The sequence below is a fragment of the Cherax quadricarinatus genome, chromosome 100, assembly GCF_038502225.1.
Source record: "Cherax quadricarinatus isolate ZL_2023a chromosome 100, ASM3850222v1, whole genome shotgun sequence".
Classification (NCBI taxonomy): domain Eukaryota; kingdom Metazoa; phylum Arthropoda; class Malacostraca; order Decapoda; family Parastacidae; genus Cherax; species Cherax quadricarinatus.
This window is the reverse complement of record NC_091391.1, coordinates 351698-368975: the sequence shown is the minus strand read 5'-3', so window position 1 is coordinate 368975 and position 17278 is coordinate 351698. Positions and strand designations below refer to the sequence as shown.

Here is a 17278-nt window from a genome sequence, read left to right as displayed (position 1 = left end):
TTTATGATCACTAAACAAAGAAAAACAATGGGGTACAATAATATATAAACTCTCCATAGGTTGTATCTCTGTTTTTTGAACACCCTGTAATTTCCAGTCCACAACTTCGTTGCTGACAAAATTGTCGCTTTTTTCCATCAATCCATGAACTGCTTGGTCCAACTGTATCATTTGTATCAGGCTGCATGTACACTATACTCTTGATTTTAAAGGAAATCGTTTTTTATGTGAAAATGATTAACACTTGTAAATTATCATTACTATAGTGGTGATCCTGAACTCTTGTTAGTATACCATCCTCCACTGCTGAATTCTTCTGCCAGGTGGTAGTCACTATTCACTGTACCATCCTCCACCGCTCAGCTTTCCTGCCAGGTGGTAGTCACTATTCACTGTACCATCCTCCACTGTTCAACTCTCCTGCCAGGTGGTAGTCACTATTCACTGTACCATCCTCCACTGCTCAACTCTCCTGCCAGGTGGTAGTCACTATTCACTGTACCATCCTCCACACTGCTCAACTCTCCTGCCAGGGGGTAGTCACTATTCACTGTACCATCCTCCACACTGCTCAACTCTCCTGCCAGGTGGTAGTCACTATTCACTGTACCATCCTCCACACTGCTCAACTCTCCTGCCAGGTGGTAGTCACTATTCACTGTACCATCCTCCACACTGCTCAACTCTCCTCCCAGGTGGTAGTCACTATTCACTCTGCACAGTAATGGACATTAATTACTTGCTGATGTAAGAATTAGATCTTCAACGTACTGGCTGTATCCCACCAAGGCAGGGTGACCCAAAAAGAAAAACAAAAATTTCTCTTTGAAACTTCAGTAATGTTTACAGGAGAAGGGGTTACTAGCCCCTTGCTCCCAATATTTTAGTCACCTCTTATGACACGCATGGCTTACAGAGGAAGAATTCTGTTTCACTTTCCCATGGATATAAGAGAAGATAAACAAGAACAAGAACTAGTAAGAAAAAGAAGAAAACCCAGAGGGGTGTGTATATATATGCTTGTACATGCATATGTAGTATGACCTAAGTGTAAGTAGAAGTAGCAAGATATACCTGTTATCCCATTTGTGTATTTTTTTTTTCAATAAGCCAGCCGTATCCCACCAAGGCAGGGTGGGCCAAAAAGAAAAACGAAAGTTTCTCTTTTTAAATTTAGTAATTTATACAGGAGAAGGGGTTACTAGCCCCTTGCTCCCGGCATTTTAGTCGCCTCTTACAACATGCATAGCTTACGGAGGAAGAATTCTGTTCCACTTCCCCGTGGAGATAACAGGAAATAAACAAGAACAAGAACTAGTAAGAAAATAGAAGAAAACCCAGCTGGGTGTGTATATATATGCTTGTACATGCATATGTAGTATGACCTAAGTGTAAGTAGAAGTAGCAGGATATACCTTTTATCCCACTTGTGTATAGAAACAAAAAATAAGACACCAGCAATCCTACAATCATGTAAAACAATTACAGGCTTCCGTTTTACACTCGCTTGGCAGGACGGTAGTATCTCCCTGGGTGGTTGCTGTCTACCAGCCTACTACCACAGGACGGTAGTATCTCCCTGGGCGGTTGCTGTCTACCAGCCTACTACCACAGGACGGTAGTACCTCCCTGGTTGGTTGCTGTCTTCCAACCTACTACCACAGGACGGTAGTACCTCCCTGGGTGGTTGCTGTCTACCAGCCTACTACCACAGGATGGTAGTATCTCCCTGGGTGGTTGCTGTCTACCAGCCTACTACCACAGGACGGTAGTACCTCCCTGGGCGGTTGCTGTCTACCAGCCTACTACCACAGGATGGTAGAATCTCCCTGGGCGGTTGCTGTCTTCCAGCCTACTACCACAGGATGGTAGTATCTCCCTGGGTGGTTGTTGTCTACCAGCCTACTACCACAGGATGGTATCTCCCTGGGTGGTTGCTGTCTACCAGCCTACTACCACAGGACGGTAGTACCTCCCTGGGTGGTTGCTGTCTACCAGCCTACTACCACAGGATGGTAGTACCTCCCTGGGTGGTTGCTGTCTACCAGCCTACTACCACAGGACAGTAGTATCTCCCTGGGTGGTTGCTGTCTACCAGCCTACTACCACAGGACGGTAGTACCTCCCTGCGCGGTTGCTGTCTACCAACCTACTACCACAGGATGGTAGTACCTCCCTGGGTGGTTGCTGTCTACCAGCCTACTACCACAGGACGGTAGTATCTCCCTGGGTGGTTGCTGTCTACCAGCCTACTACCTAGGAAGAATTAAATATGTACAGTAATATACTTCAATTGTTATAATGATTGTTGTGGTAAACGTTCTTATAATGATTGTTGTGGTAAACGTTCTTATAATGATTGTTATGGTAAACGTTCTTTTCAGGATATGTATGATTCACGACTTCCTCCTCTGCCGCCTCCTCCTAATTACATAGAATATGGCAGACTGTTGACTCCTTCTCGGTTAGTATCTGCTATAATTTGTTTATTGAATAATGTTTTAGAAAACCGACGAGTTGATAAATGAGACACGTACAACATTAAGTAAGTTTATTCAGGTATACACAAGTACAGTTACATAGATTATCATACATAGCAGCATATGTATAGAGAACCTGGGATAACCCAAAAAAATGAGACAGTGACTTATTTCCGTTTGGGTGTTTTTATTCTGGAAATATATCTAATTATTGCACAAGTGTTTTATTTATCAACTTGTTTATTTTGTGTTTTCAGGTTTATTTTGTGTTTTCAGGTTTATTTTGTGTTTTCAGGTTTATTTTGTATTTTTTGATTTATTTTGTATTTTCAGGTTTATTTTGTGTTTTCAGGTTTATTTTGTGTTTTCAGTTTTGTTTTATGTTGTCAGGTTTATTTTGTGTTGTCAGGTTTATTTTGTGTTGTCAGGTTTATTTTGTGTTGTCAGGTTTATTTTGTGTTGTCAGGTTTATTTTTATGTTGTCAGGTTTATTTTGTGTTGTCAGGTTTATTTTTATGTCAGGTTTATTTTGTGTTGTCAGGTTTATTTTTATGTTGTCAGGTTTATTTTGTGTTGTCAGGTTTATTTTGTGTTGTCAGGTTTATTTTGTGTTGTCAGGTTTATTTTGTGTTGTCAGGTTTATTTTGTGTTATCAGGTTTATTTTGTGTTGTCAGGTTTATTTTGTGTTGTCAGGTTTATTTTGTGTTGTCAGGTTTATTTTGTATTGTCAGGTTTATTTTGTGTTATCAGGTTTATTTTGTGTTGTCAGGTTTATTTTGTGTTGTCAGGTTTATTTTGTGTTGTCAGGTTTATTTTGTGTTGTCAGGTTTATTTTGTGTTGTCAGGTTTATTTTGTGTTGTCATGTTTGTCTTAGTCAACTCTGTCAACCTGACTGAAGATTCCATCTTTCTTTGTTGAAAATTCATGTATAACAGATGTAAAGTTTTGTTAGTGTCTTTTTTATCCTATTTTTGAGGATTACAAAGAATTTTCTTTAATGGGTTCAATGGAGAAGCAGTATTAGTTTTTATACAAAATCTTAGAAATTCCCATTTCATTAAATATTTCTTCATTATGTGAGAAATCACAAAAACACAGAAATTCACTATTTTTCACAGTAGTTACTTTTTATATTGTGATATCACCTGTTTACTGTTATCTTCTTACATTAGATATTTTAAGTAAAGTTTCCACTGTTATCTTTCTGTTTAACCCATAAACAGTTCAAACAGATCTACGTTCACATGTGTAGCGCTACAAAAGTAGATCTACGTTTTTTTTACATATTTTCAAATATAAAAAAAAAAAAAAGTAGATCAAAGTTCTTTTACACATTTTCAAATGTAAAAAACCAAAAAGAAGATCTACTTTTTATACATACTTTCAAATGTTGAAAAAATGTATACAGTGGACCCCCGCGTAACGATCACCTCCCAATGCGACCAATTATGTAAGTGTATTTATGTAAGTGCGTTTGTACGTGTATGTTTGGGGGTCTGAAATGGACTAATCTACTTCACAATATTCCTTATGGGAACAAATTCGGTCAGTACTGGCACCTGAACATACTTCTGGAATGAAAAAATATCATTAACCGGGGGTCCACTGTATATACGTTTGGACCGTTTACGGGTTAATCATTCGCAACACATACTCGTCGACCTCTGACTGGAAATTGAAAAATAAAAGAATTATAGTTCAGAATTTGAAGAAGAATCCCTCTTTATTATTAAACTGACATTTCCTTTATGTAGTTTAAATATTTTAAAGCTTTGAAGGAATATATTGAAAAATAGAAAAGATGCATTATTCTGATACGTACCTGAAATTTAAAATAAACAATACTATTGCTAAAATTAGGTTCTCAAATTAAAATTGAGGAGCATCAACATTTCCCAATTTTTAAAAGTTAATGTGTTGCTATGAGGAGAGTAGATGTTGATCCAGTGGTGAACAATCTTGTGTTCTACTGAAGAAGGTCAACTCAAATATTTACTGACTAGGTTTGCCCAAGATGGTAGATTTATTATTATCACAACTAAGCTCTGAACTCATAATGGTCATCCAGGATGGAAGAACTGTTATAATTTCTTTCCATCACTCTAGTGGATTTTCTTCTTTAGGTAATAACATAGTTACCATATATTTGTCTATTTCTGTTTGTTTTAAATGAATACCAGCATATTTGTTTTTGGATGCTGCTTTTTGTGATTTGGAAAAGGATCGTGAGACAGCTGTCTGTAATGTTCTGAAAATTAGATGCACATGTGCAATATCTGGGGGGTGTTTATTGTAGATGTTTCACCCACCAGTGGCTTTATCAATACAAATTCAAGGACATAACTGGAAGACAGTAGAACTATATACAAAAGATGGGATAATCAGTCCCTCAGCCTTGGAGTTGGTGTGAAGAGCACCGTAATCATGAAGAATCTGGAGCACGGGCAAGGAGGCTGGCGCTTATACAGTGGACCCCCGGTATTCGATATTAATCCGTTCCTGAGAGCTCATTGAATACCGAAATTATCGAAAAGCGAATCAATTTTCCCCATAAGAAATAATGGAAATCAAATTAATCCGTGCAAGACACCCAAAAGTATGAAATATTAAGCTTAATGCAATAGAATAATTACAATAACAACAATAACAGTAGAATAATAACAATAGAATAATTGACACTTACCTTTAATGAAGATCTGGCGTTGATTGATGGGATAGGAGGAGTGGAGAGTGTCGAAGTTGTTACTGTTTAGAAGGGGAATCCCCTTCCATTAGGACTTGAGGTAGCCTCACCATGCCTAATCACACTATGTATGCCACTACGATTCTTAAATCTTTCAAACCAACCTAAAATTCACTCGCATCAGCACTAGTTGCAGGCAGTTTCTTTACCAAATCATCATGCAACTGCCTAGCTTTTTCACAAATGATTGCTTGAGAGATGCTATCTCCTGCTATCTGTTTTTCATTTATGCACACCAATAACAGTCTCTCAACGTTCTCTAGCACTTGTGGTCGCTGTTTCGTAATCACAGTTTCACCTTTTGCAAGAACAGCTTCCTTGATTGCCGTTTTCCTGGTCACTATAGTAGAGATGGTTGATTGGGGTTTACTATAAAACCTGGCCAGCTCCGACACATGCACTCCACTTTCGTACTTTGCAATTATCTCTTCATTTCAATAGTCATTAGCATCTTTTTTCTCGAAGGGTTGGCACTAGAAGCTTTCTTGGTGACTTATTTTGCAGAAACAAGCACCAAAAACAGTGATAATATGGAATGTACCGAATGTATCCTTAGATGCGCGCACACTGCCTGGCTTGTAAACACTGGCACACACAGGGCAGTTCAGGCCACACGTGGACACGTCTCGTACGAATCGCATCGAATACTGGGTTTTCGATCGGATACCGAGGCGAAATTTTTGCGTTAAAATGCATAGTGGGAAAATTTATGGAATCAATAATTGCCGAGGCAGTTCGTAGCCACCTTGAAAAGCATAAATTAATCAACGAATCTCAGCATGGTTTTACAAAGGGGCGTTCCTGCCTTACAAATTTGTTAACTTTTTTCACTAAGGTATTTGAGGAGTTAGATCATGAATGAATATGATATTGTGTACATGGACTTCAGTAAGGCTTTTGACAGGGTCCCACATCAGAGACTATTGAGGAAAATTAAGGCACATGGAATAGGAGGAGAAATTTTTTCCTGGATAGAGGCATGGTTGACAAATAGGCAGCAGAGAGTTTGCATAAATGGGGAGAAATCAGAGTGGGGAAGCGTCACGAGCGGTGTTCCACAGGGGTCAGTGTTGGGCCCCCTGCTGTTCACAATATACATAAACGACATAGATGAGGGCATAAAGAGCGACATCAGCAAGTTTGCCGATGACACCAAAATAGGCCGTCAAATTCATTCTGACGAGGACATTAGAGCACTCCAGGAAGATTTGAGTAGACTGATGCAGTGGTCGGAGAAGTGGCAGATGCAGTTTAATAGTATAGACAAATGCAAAGTTCTAAATGTTGGACAGGACAATAACCATGCCACATATAAACTAAATAATGTAGATCTTAATATTACGGATTGCGAAAAAGATTTAGGAGTTCTGGTTAGCAGTAATCTGAAACCAAGACAACAGTGCATAAGTGTTCGCAGTAAAGCTAATAGAATCCTTGGCTTTATATCAAGAAGCATAAATAATAGGAGTCCTCAGGTTGTTCTTCAACTCTATACATCCTTGGTTAGGCCTCATTTAGATTATGCTGCACAGTTTTGGTCACCGTATTACAGAATGGATATAAATGCTCTGGAAAATGTACAAAGGAGGATGACAAAGTTGATCCCATGTATCAGAAACCTTCCCTATGAGGATAGACTAAGGGCCCTGAATCTTCACTCTCTAGAAAGACGTAGAATTAGGAGGGATATGATATAGGTGTATAAATGGAAGACAGGAATAAATAAAGAGGATGTAAATAGTGTGCTGAAAATATCTAGCCTAGACAGGACTCACAGCAATGGTTTTAAGTTAGAAAAATTCAGATTCAGGAAGGATATAGGAAAGTACTGGTTTGGTAATAGAGTTGTGGATGAGTGGAACAAACTCCCAAGTACAGTTATAGAGGCCAGAACATTGTGTAGCTTTAAAAATAGGTTGGATAAATACATGAGTGGGTGTGGGTGGGTGTGAGTTGGACCTGATTAGCTTGTGCTACCAGGACGGTTGCCGTGTTCCTCCCTTAAGTCAAGGTGACCTGACCTGACTAGGTTGGGTGCATTGGCTTAAGCCGGTAGGAGACTTGGACCTGCCTCGCATGGGCCAGTAGGCCTGCTGCAGTGTTCCTTCGTTCTTATGTTCTTATACCGGATTTATCGGATACCAATGCCATCGAATACCGGGAGTCCACTGTATACTAGTGTCAGGTGGTGAGGGATGGGCAGCAAACCAAGACCTTGTCACTGGTAGGTGGGATAACTTGGTGGAAGTAGGTCACACCCGAGGGATACGTCAGTAGTAGTGAAAAAAGTTTTGGAGATGTCCTCTGAACCAAGATTCCATGATGTTGCAGTGTCTGACAGGTTGTACATTCATCTATTGTATATAATTCTACTGTCTTCCAATTATGTCCTTGAATTTATATTGATAAAGCCAATGGATGGTGAAGCGTCTACAATAAAAATCCCCAGATGTTCCACGTGTGTATTTAATTTTCATATTACCATTCATGTACAACCTGTAACATTCTGTTGTTGGCAATACTGGCCACAATTTCTTCATAATACAGTGGACCCCCGCATAACAATCACCTCCCAATGCGACCAATTATGTAAGTGTATTTATGTAAGTGCATTTGTACGTGTATGTTTGGGGGTCTGAAATGGACTAATCTACTTCACAATATTCCTTATGGGAACAAATTCGGTCAGTACTGGCACCTGAACATACTTCTGGAATGAAAAAATATCGTTAACCGGGGGTCCACTGTATTTATCAAAATCTAATTCAACCTCTTCATTTCACATTACATCATTTTGACTTTCTTAATCAGACTCGTTGCTGCTTCATCATAATAATGGTAGGTAATACTGTCAAGTACAACAAGTGCAGCAGTTAGGTATCTTTGTATCCAAAATGTTTTATCTACACAGAAGGCTTCAGTCGAATACTGAGGTGACTAAATGTGGAGACAGCACAGTGATGACATGATCAGTTTTAGTTTTGAGGTGATCAGTCCCTTAGCCATGAGAAGTGTTAGACATGCAAGGGTTAGACCTGCCTAGCATGGCCAGTAGGCCCAGTGAAGATAACCACTGCTGTAGCACAGCTGGTACTTGTGACTCACACTCCAACCATGGCAACTGAGTTTGCTTGATCATGGGCTGTCTCTAAGGAACTTTTTTTTTGTAATTGCCCTCTTTCAAGACCCATGGAGATTGTCAAAAAACCTGTCTCTTTATAGTAACAGGGTTAAACTATTTGTCTGTCTTACACCATCTTTTTCACTGGAGCGATTTTGCTTATTCTACATTGCTTTATACTAGTGTAAGGAAGTCTTTTCAGGTAAGGATTGTGATGGATTATTTTTATCTGTTCTTGACTAAGGATGCCAGGTCTCAATTAGTGTGAGTTTGGCTGATTAGTGCTGAGGGACTGATAACCTCAAACGCCTCCTCATTTTCCACCGTTCTTTTTTGTATTGGACTGAAGAAGCTACTTGTTGGTGAAACATTTCCGTAATAAAAAATTCCCAAATATTGCAAAGATGTCTCGTTCTTCAAGCTTTGCTTAAACTGTGATTGATTTTGAGGCTTCATTATTGTACCATTAATGAGGAGATTCCTGCTGGATAATTATGGCTTATTCTGTATACATTTTTATTGATTGTTTTGGTATTGAAATTACAGTATCACCTCACCAATAATCTGAACATTTCTATTGCAGCTACTCTCTCCCTTCATCATCATTACACGGGTGAGTATTATAGCAATATTTCACATTTCGCACATAACCCGCACTTAGGAAACTTTAGATGACTTTCTTGCCCATCCTGGATTATTATAAAGTCATAACCCTATGAGAAGAGACAGTGAAGATGTGTCAGAAGACAGAGGGGAAGGTACTGGTAATACTAGTAGAATTAGAAGTATTTTTTTCGACAAACCAGCTGTATCTCGCCAAGGCACGGTGGGATACAGCTGGTTTCTCCTATGTATACAGGAGAAGGGGTTACTAGCCCCTTGCTTCTGGCATTTTAGTCGCCTCTTACGGTATGCATGACTTATGAAGGAAGAATTCTGTTCCGCTTCCCCATGGAGAAGATATACAAGTGTATAGTAGTAATAATAATAGTAGTAGTAGAAGCAAGAGTGGTCCAGACTGGACAAAATGTGATATAAAGTGTCCTCTCATAATACAGGTTATTTGTGAATTGTTCCAGCCACAGTACTGTGACTTTTGTTTTTAACCCGTAAACGGTCCAAACGTATATATACGTTTTTTCAACATTTGAAAGTATGTAAAAAAAGTAGATCTTCTTTTTGTTTTTTTACATTTGAAAATGTGTAAAAAAACTTTGATCTACTTTTTTTTTTGTTATATTTGAAAATATGTAAAAAAAACGTAGATCTACTTTTGTAGCGCTACACATGTGAACGTAGATCTGCTTGGACCGTTTACGGGTTAATATTTGACATGTTTGTGTCAGGAGCCTTATTTACAGTGGTACCCCAAGTTTCGAACTACTCCCAACTCAAACAGTTATGTAAGTGTATTTGTGTAAGTTTGTAAGTGTATTTTTGGGGGTCTGAAAAGAACTAATCTAATTTACATTGTTCCTTATGGGAACAAATTCGTCCGGTATTGGCACTCGAACAGCATTCTGGAGTGAAATAAGTTCGAAACTCGGGGTACCACTGTATTACCAAGCAGATTGTCATTTTTTAGATTGTGTATTTATTGTCATTTTAGTGGTGTGGAAGCGTTTATTTTCATTCAGATTAGATATTTGATGTAAGGAGGGTATAAATAAGAACTAACTTCCTCCCCTTCCTTATTGTCGCAGTTACAACCCATCAGACCGTCGGCCGTACTAAGCCCGCACGTACGCCGGAAACGCCGCTGCCGAACCTTCGATTATTGGTGTGGAGACAATAGTGTAGCGTCACTATATTTGTAACTTGTGTTGTAACGTCCGTATCGGCTCCGCCCGGATCCATACCGTCGCCATGGCTATTCCCTGCCGTACTGCTCTTAATAACTTAGCATGAAGACATTTGGCCCATTTATAACAACCCTTAAGATCATATATCCTCTAATATCACTTATCAGTTTAAGTTTTCTTTTGTGTTGGTTAATAATGTGGAGTAGATTGATATTTTGTTTTGGTTAGGCTTTTTTTTCCCTTATTTCTATTCTAATAGATTTTGTTGAATATAATTTAGGTTACATTGTATTGTGAATGGTAAGGAGTAATTTGAATAAATTAGTATATATATTATTGTAGTTTTTTTTACTAACCACCTGAATGTTTTTATTGTTTTATTTCTTATAATGAAAATATAGTTAATATACCACTGACAGAAGGTTATAGAGGAGGATATGAGGTCACCACAGAAGGTTATTGAGGAGGATATGAGGTCACCACAGAATGTTATAGAGGAGGATATGAGGTCACCACAGAAGGTTATAGAGGAGGATATGAGGTCACCACAGAAGGTTACAGAGGAGGATATGAGGTCACCACAGAAGGTTATAGAGGAGGATATGAGGTCACCACAGAAGGTTATAGAGGAGGATATGAGGTCACCACAGAAGGTTACAGAGGAGGATATGAGGTCACCACAGAAGGTTATAGAGGAGGATATGAGGTCACCACAGAAGGTTATAGAGGAGGATATGAGGTCACCACAGAAGGTTACAGAGGAGGATATGAGGTCACCACAGAAGGTTATAGAGGAGGATATGAGGTCACCACAGAAGGTTATAGAGGAGGATATGAGGTCACCACAGAAGGTTACAGAGGAGGATATGAGGTCACCACAGAAGGTTATAGAGGAGGATATGAGGTCACCACAGAAGGTTATAGAGGAGGATATGAGGTCACCACAGAAGGTTACAGAGGAGGATATGAGGTCACCACAGAAGGTTATAGAGGAGGATATGAGGTCACCACAGAAGGTTATAGAGGATATGAGGTCACCACAGAAGGTTATAGAGGAGGATATGAGGTCACCACAGAAGGTTATAGAGGAGGATATGAGGTCACCACAGAAGGTTATAGAGGATATGAGGTCACCACAGAAGGTTATACAGGAGGATATGAGGTCACCACAAGGTTATACAGGAGGATATGAGGTCACCACAGAAGGTTATAGAGGAGGATATGAGGTCACCACAGAAGGTTATAGAGGAGGATATGAGGTCACCACAGAATGTTATAGAGGAGGATATGAGGTCACCACAGAAGGTTATAGAGGAGGATATGAGGTCACCACAGAAGGTTATAGAGGAGGATATGAGGTCACCACAGAAGGTTATAGAGGAGGAGATGAGGTCACCACAGAAGGTTATAGAGGAGGATATGAGGTCACCACAGAAGGTTATAGAGGAGGATATGAGGTCACCACAGAAGGTTATAGAGGAGGATATGAGGTCACCACAGAAGGTTATAGAGGAGGATATGAGGTCACCACAGAAGGTTATAGAGGAGGATATGAGGTCACCACAGAAGGTTATAGAGGATATGAGGTCACCACAGAAGGTTATACAGGAGGATATGAGGTCACCACAAGGTTATACAGGAGGATATGAGGTCACCACAGAAGGTTATAGAGGAGGATATGAGGTCACCACAGAAGGTTATAGAGGAGGATATGAGGTCACCACAGAATGTTATAGAGGAGGATATGAGGTCACCACAGAAGGTTATAGAGGAGGATATGAGGTCACCACAGAAGGTTATAGAGGAGGATATGAGGTCACCACAGAAGGTTATAGAGGATATGAGGTCACCACAGAAGGTTATACAGGAGGATATGAGGTCACCACAAGGTTATACAGGAGGATATGAGGTCACAATGTTATAGAGGATATGAGGTCACCACAGAAGGTTATAGAGGAGGAGATGAGGTCACCACACAAGGTTATAGAGGAGGATATGAGGTCACCACAAGGTTATAGAGGAGATGAGGTCACCACAGAAGGTTATAGAGGAGGAGATGAGGTCACCACAGAAGGTTATTGAGGAGGATATGAGGTCACCACAGAAGGTTAAAGAGGATATGAGGTCACCACATAAGGTTAAAAAGGATATGAGGTCACAGAAGGTTATAGAGGAGGATATGAGGTCACAGAAGGTTATAGAGGATAGGCCACAGAAGGTTGTAGAGGAGGATATGAGGTCACCACAGAAGGTTATAGAGGAGGATATGAGGTCAAAGAAGGTTATAGAGGAGGAGAAGAGGTCACCACAGAAGGTTATAGAGGAGGAGATGAGGTCACCACAGAAGGTTATAGAGCAGATGAGGTCACCACAGAAGGTTAAAGAGGATATGAGGTCACCACATAAGGTTAAAGAGGATATGAGGTCACAGAAGGTTATAGAGGAGGATATGAGGTCACAGAAGGTTGTAGAGGATATGAGGTCACCACAGAAGGTTATAGAGATGAGGTCACAGAAGGTTATAGAGGGGAGATGAGGTCACCATAGAAGGTTATAGAGGATATGAGGTCACAAGGTTATAGAGGAGGATATGAGGTCACCACAGAAGGTTGTTGAGGATATGAGGTCACCACAGAAGGTTATAGAGGAGATGAGGTCACAGAAGGTTATAGAGGGGGAGATGAGATCACCATAGAAGGTTATAGAGGATATGAGGTCACAAAGTTATAGAGGAGGATATGAGGTCACCACAGAAGGTTATAGAGGAGGATATGAGGTCACAAGGATATTGAGGAGGATATGAGGTCACAGAAGGTTATAGAGGAGGATATGAGGTCACCACAGAAGGTTATAGAGGAGGATACAAGGTCACCACAAGGTTATAGAGGAGGATATGAGGTCACCAGAGAAGGTTGGGGAGGAGGATATGAGGTCACAGAAGGTTATAGAGGAGGATATGAGGTCACCACAGAAGGTTATAGAGGAGGATATGAGGTCACCACAGAAGGTTAAAGAGGATATGAGGTCACATAAGGTTAAAGAGGATATGAGGTCACAGAAGGTTATAGAGGATATGAGGTCACAGAAGGTTGGGGAGGGGGATATGAGGTCACCACAGAAGGTTATAGAGGATATGAGGTCACCACAAGGTTATAGAGGAGGATATGAGGTCACCACAGGTTATAGAGGAGGATATGAGGTCACCACAGAAGGTTATAGAGGAGGATATGAGGTCACAGAAGGTTATAGAGGAGGATATGAGGTCACAGAATGTTATAGAGGAGGATATGTGGTCACAGAAGGTTATAGAGGTTATGAGGTCACCACAGGTTATAGAGGAGGATATGAGGTCACCACAGGTTATAGAGGAGGAGATGAGGTCACCACAGAAGGTTATAGAGGAGGATATGAGGTCACCACAGAAGGTTATAGAGGAGGATATGAGGTCACCACAGAAGGTTATAGAGGAGGATATGAGGTCACCACAGAAGGTTATAGAGGAGGATATGAGGTCACATGTTATAGAGGAGGATATGAGGTCACCACAGAGGGTTATAGAGGAGATGAGGTCACAGAAGGTTATAGAGGAGGAGATGAGGTCACCACAGAAGGTTATAGAGGAGGAGATGAGGTCACCACAGAAGGTTAAAGAGGATATGAGGTCACCACATAAGGTTAAAGAGGATATGAGGTCACAGAAGGTTATACAGGAGGATATGAGGTCACCACAGAAGGTTGTAGATTATATGAGGTCACCACAGAAGGTTATAGAGGAGGATATGAGGTCACAGAAGGTTATAGAGGAGGATATGAGGTCACAGAAGGTTATAGAGGAGGATAATAGGTCACCACAAGATTATAGAGGAGGATATGAGGTCACCACACAAGGTTATAGAGGAGGATATGAGGTCACCACAAGATTATAGAGAAGGATATGAGGTCACCACAGAAGGTTATAGAGGAGGATATGAGGTCACCACAGGTTATAGAGGAGGATATGAGGTCACAGAATGTTATAGAGGAGGATATGAGGTCACCACACAAGGTTATAGAGGAGGATATAAGGTCACAGAAGGTTATAGAGGAGGATATGAGGTCACAGGTTATAGAGGAGGATATGAGGTCACCACACAAGGTTATAGAGGAGGATATGAGGTCACCACAGAAGGTTATAGAGGAGGATATGAGGTCACCACAGAAGGTTAAAGAGGATATGAGGTCACCACAGAAGGTTATAGAGGAGGATATGAGGTCACCACAGAAGGTTATAGAGGAGGATATGAGGTCACCACAGAAGGTTATAGAGGATAGGTCACGGAAGGCTATAGAGGAGGATATGAGGTCACCACAGAAGGTTAAAGAGGATATGAGGTCACAGAAGGTTATAGAGGAGATGAGGTCACCACAGGTTATAGAGGAGATGAGGTCACAGAAGGTTATAGAGGAGATGAGGTCACCACAGAAGGTCAGTACTGATGATACAGTATAGGTACAGTACTGGGTATTATGATACAGTATAGGTACAGTACTGGGTATTATGATACAGTAGAGGTACAGTTCTGGGTATTATGATACAGTATAGGTACAGTACTGGGTATTATGATACAGTAGAGGCACAGTACTGGGTATTATGATACAGTAGAGGTACAGTACTGGGTATTATGATACAGTAGAGGCACAGTACTGGGTATTATGATACAGTAGAGGTACAGTACTGGGTATTATGATACAGTAGAGGTACAGTACTGGGTATTATGGTACAGTAGAGGTACAGTACTGGGTATTATGATACAGTAGAGGTACAGTACTGGGTATTATGATACAGTAGAGGTACAGTACTGGGTATTATGATACAGTAGAGGCACAGTACTGGGTATTATGATACAGTAGAGGTACAGTACTGGGTATTATGATACAGTAGAGGTACAGTACTGGGTATTATGATACAGTAGAGGCACAGTACTGGGTATTATGATACAGTAGAGGCACAGTACTGGGTATTATGATACAGTAGAGGCACAGTACTGGGTATTATGATACAGTAGAGGCACAGTACTGGGTATTATGATACAGTACAAGTACAGTACTGTATTATGTGATGATACAATAACTGGAGTTTACCTGGAGAGGGTTTCGGGGGTTAACCCTTAAGCGGTCCAAACGTATAAATACGTTCACTCGCGTAGCGCCCCAAATTTTTTGAGAGAAAAAATCTTTTTTTTTTTAATAGGAAAAAAGAGCATATGGCACCCAGGCATCCCCAATTATTTTAATATGGCGCACAGTGAGTGCGCACACCCATTCTCTCATGTTTAGGTGACTCAGGCTTATAGTGGCAATGTTGAATGAATGACAAAGAAAACGTATATATACGTTTGGGGCGCTACGCACGTGAACGTATATATACATTTGGACCGTTTAAGGGTTAATGCCCCCGTGGCCCAGTCTGAGACCAGGCCTCATGGTGGATCAGGGTCTGATCAATCAGGCTGTTACTGCTGGCCGCACGCAAGCTGACGTACGAACCACAGCCCGGTTGGTCAGGTACTGACTTTAGGTGCCTGTCCAGTACCTTCTTGAAGACAGCCAGGGGTCTATTGGTAATCCCCCTTATGTATGCTGGGAGGCAATTGAACAGTCTTGGGCCCCGGACAGTTATTGTGTTGCCTCTCAGTGTAGTCCTGGCACCGCTGCTTTTCATCGGGGAAATGTTGCATCTCCTGCCGAGTCTTTTGCTTTCATATAGAGTGATTTTCATGTGCAGGTTTGGTACCAATCCCTCCAGGACCTTCCAAGTGTATATTATCATGTATCTCTCTCGCCTGTGTTTGAGGGAATACAGATCAAGGACCTTCAACCGTTCTCAGTAGTTTAGGTGCCTCATCGCACTTATGTGTGCTGTGAAAGTTCTTTGTACATTGCAGAGTCACTTGTTTGCACAGAACTGCTAAATGCCTCAAATGATGTAGTGGAAGTTTTAGCAGTAAAGGTCGAGAACCAAAACCTAGTCATTGTGATGGTCTACAAGCCTCCGGATGCAACATCCCAGCAATTCCAGGAACAGCTGTTAAAAATTGACCACTGTCTGGAAAATCTCCCAGCTCCTGCACCCAATATCTTGCTCCTGGGGGATTTCAACTTAAGGCACCTAAAATGGAGGAATATAGCAAATAATATTGTTGCAGTAATAACACCAGGAGGCAGCTCTGATGAAAACTCACACTCACGCGAGCTTTTAAATCTCTGCACAAAATTCAATTTAAACCAGCAAATAATAGAGCCTACTAGACTGGAGAATACACTAGACCTCATCTTCACTAACAATGATGATCTGATAAGAAATATCACCATATCAAAAACAATATACTCAGATCACAACATAATTGAGGTTCAGTCATGTATGCGCGGAGCCCCAGACCGACATAAGGAGATTAGTCACGAGGGAGCATTCACCAAATTCAACTTCAATAACAAAAACATAAAGTGGGACCAAGTAAACCAAGTCCTAACCGATATAAGCTGGGAAGATATACTAAGCAACACAGACCCCAACTTATGCCTAGAACAGATTAACTCGGTAGCACTCGATGTATGCACAAGGCTTATTCCTCTAAGAAAAAGGAGGAGTAGATGTAAAACAGAAAGAGACAGGCGCTCCCTTTACAGGCGACGGAAAAGAATAACAGAGCGGCTAAAAGAGGTCAATATATCTGAAATGCGTAGGGAGACACTGGTCAGAGAAATAGCAAGCATCGAACTTAAGCTAAAAGAATCCTTTAGGAGTCAGGAATCGCGGGAAGAACTAAAAGCCATAAATGAAATTGAAAGAAACCCAAAGTATTTCTTCTCCTATGCCAAATCAAAATCGAGAACAACGTCCAGTATTGGGCCCCTACTTAAACAAGATGGGTCCTACACAGATGACAACAAGGAAATGAGTGAGCTACTCAAGTCCCAATATGACTCAGTTTTTAGCAAGCCGCTAACCAGACTGAGAGTCGAAGATCAAAATGAATTTTTTATGAGAGAGCCACAAAATTTGATTAACACAAGCCTATCCGATGTTATCCTGACGCCAAATGACTTCGAACAGGCGATAAATGACATGCCCATGCACTCTGCCCCAGGGC

At 40.7% G+C, this 17278-nt stretch overlaps 1 protein-coding gene across 3 annotated transcripts in view; it reads left to right on the top strand.

Moving 5' to 3' along the window:
* The window catches only part of LOC128704619 (uncharacterized), a 39723-nt gene extending 29239 nt beyond the window's left edge, over nt 1–10484 (top strand). For all 3 annotated transcript variants that reach the window (XM_070079533.1, XM_070079534.1, XM_070079535.1), the window contains 3 exons: nt 2385–2464; nt 8930–8959; nt 10050–10484. In XM_070079533.1, coding sequence (XP_069935634.1) covers nt 2385–2464; nt 8930–8959; nt 10050–10080 — 141 coding nt within the window. In that variant the 3' untranslated portion in view covers nt 10081–10484. The remainder of the gene's footprint in view (nt 1–2384; nt 2465–8929; nt 8960–10049) is intronic.
* Nucleotides 10485–17278: the final 6794 nt, after the last annotated feature.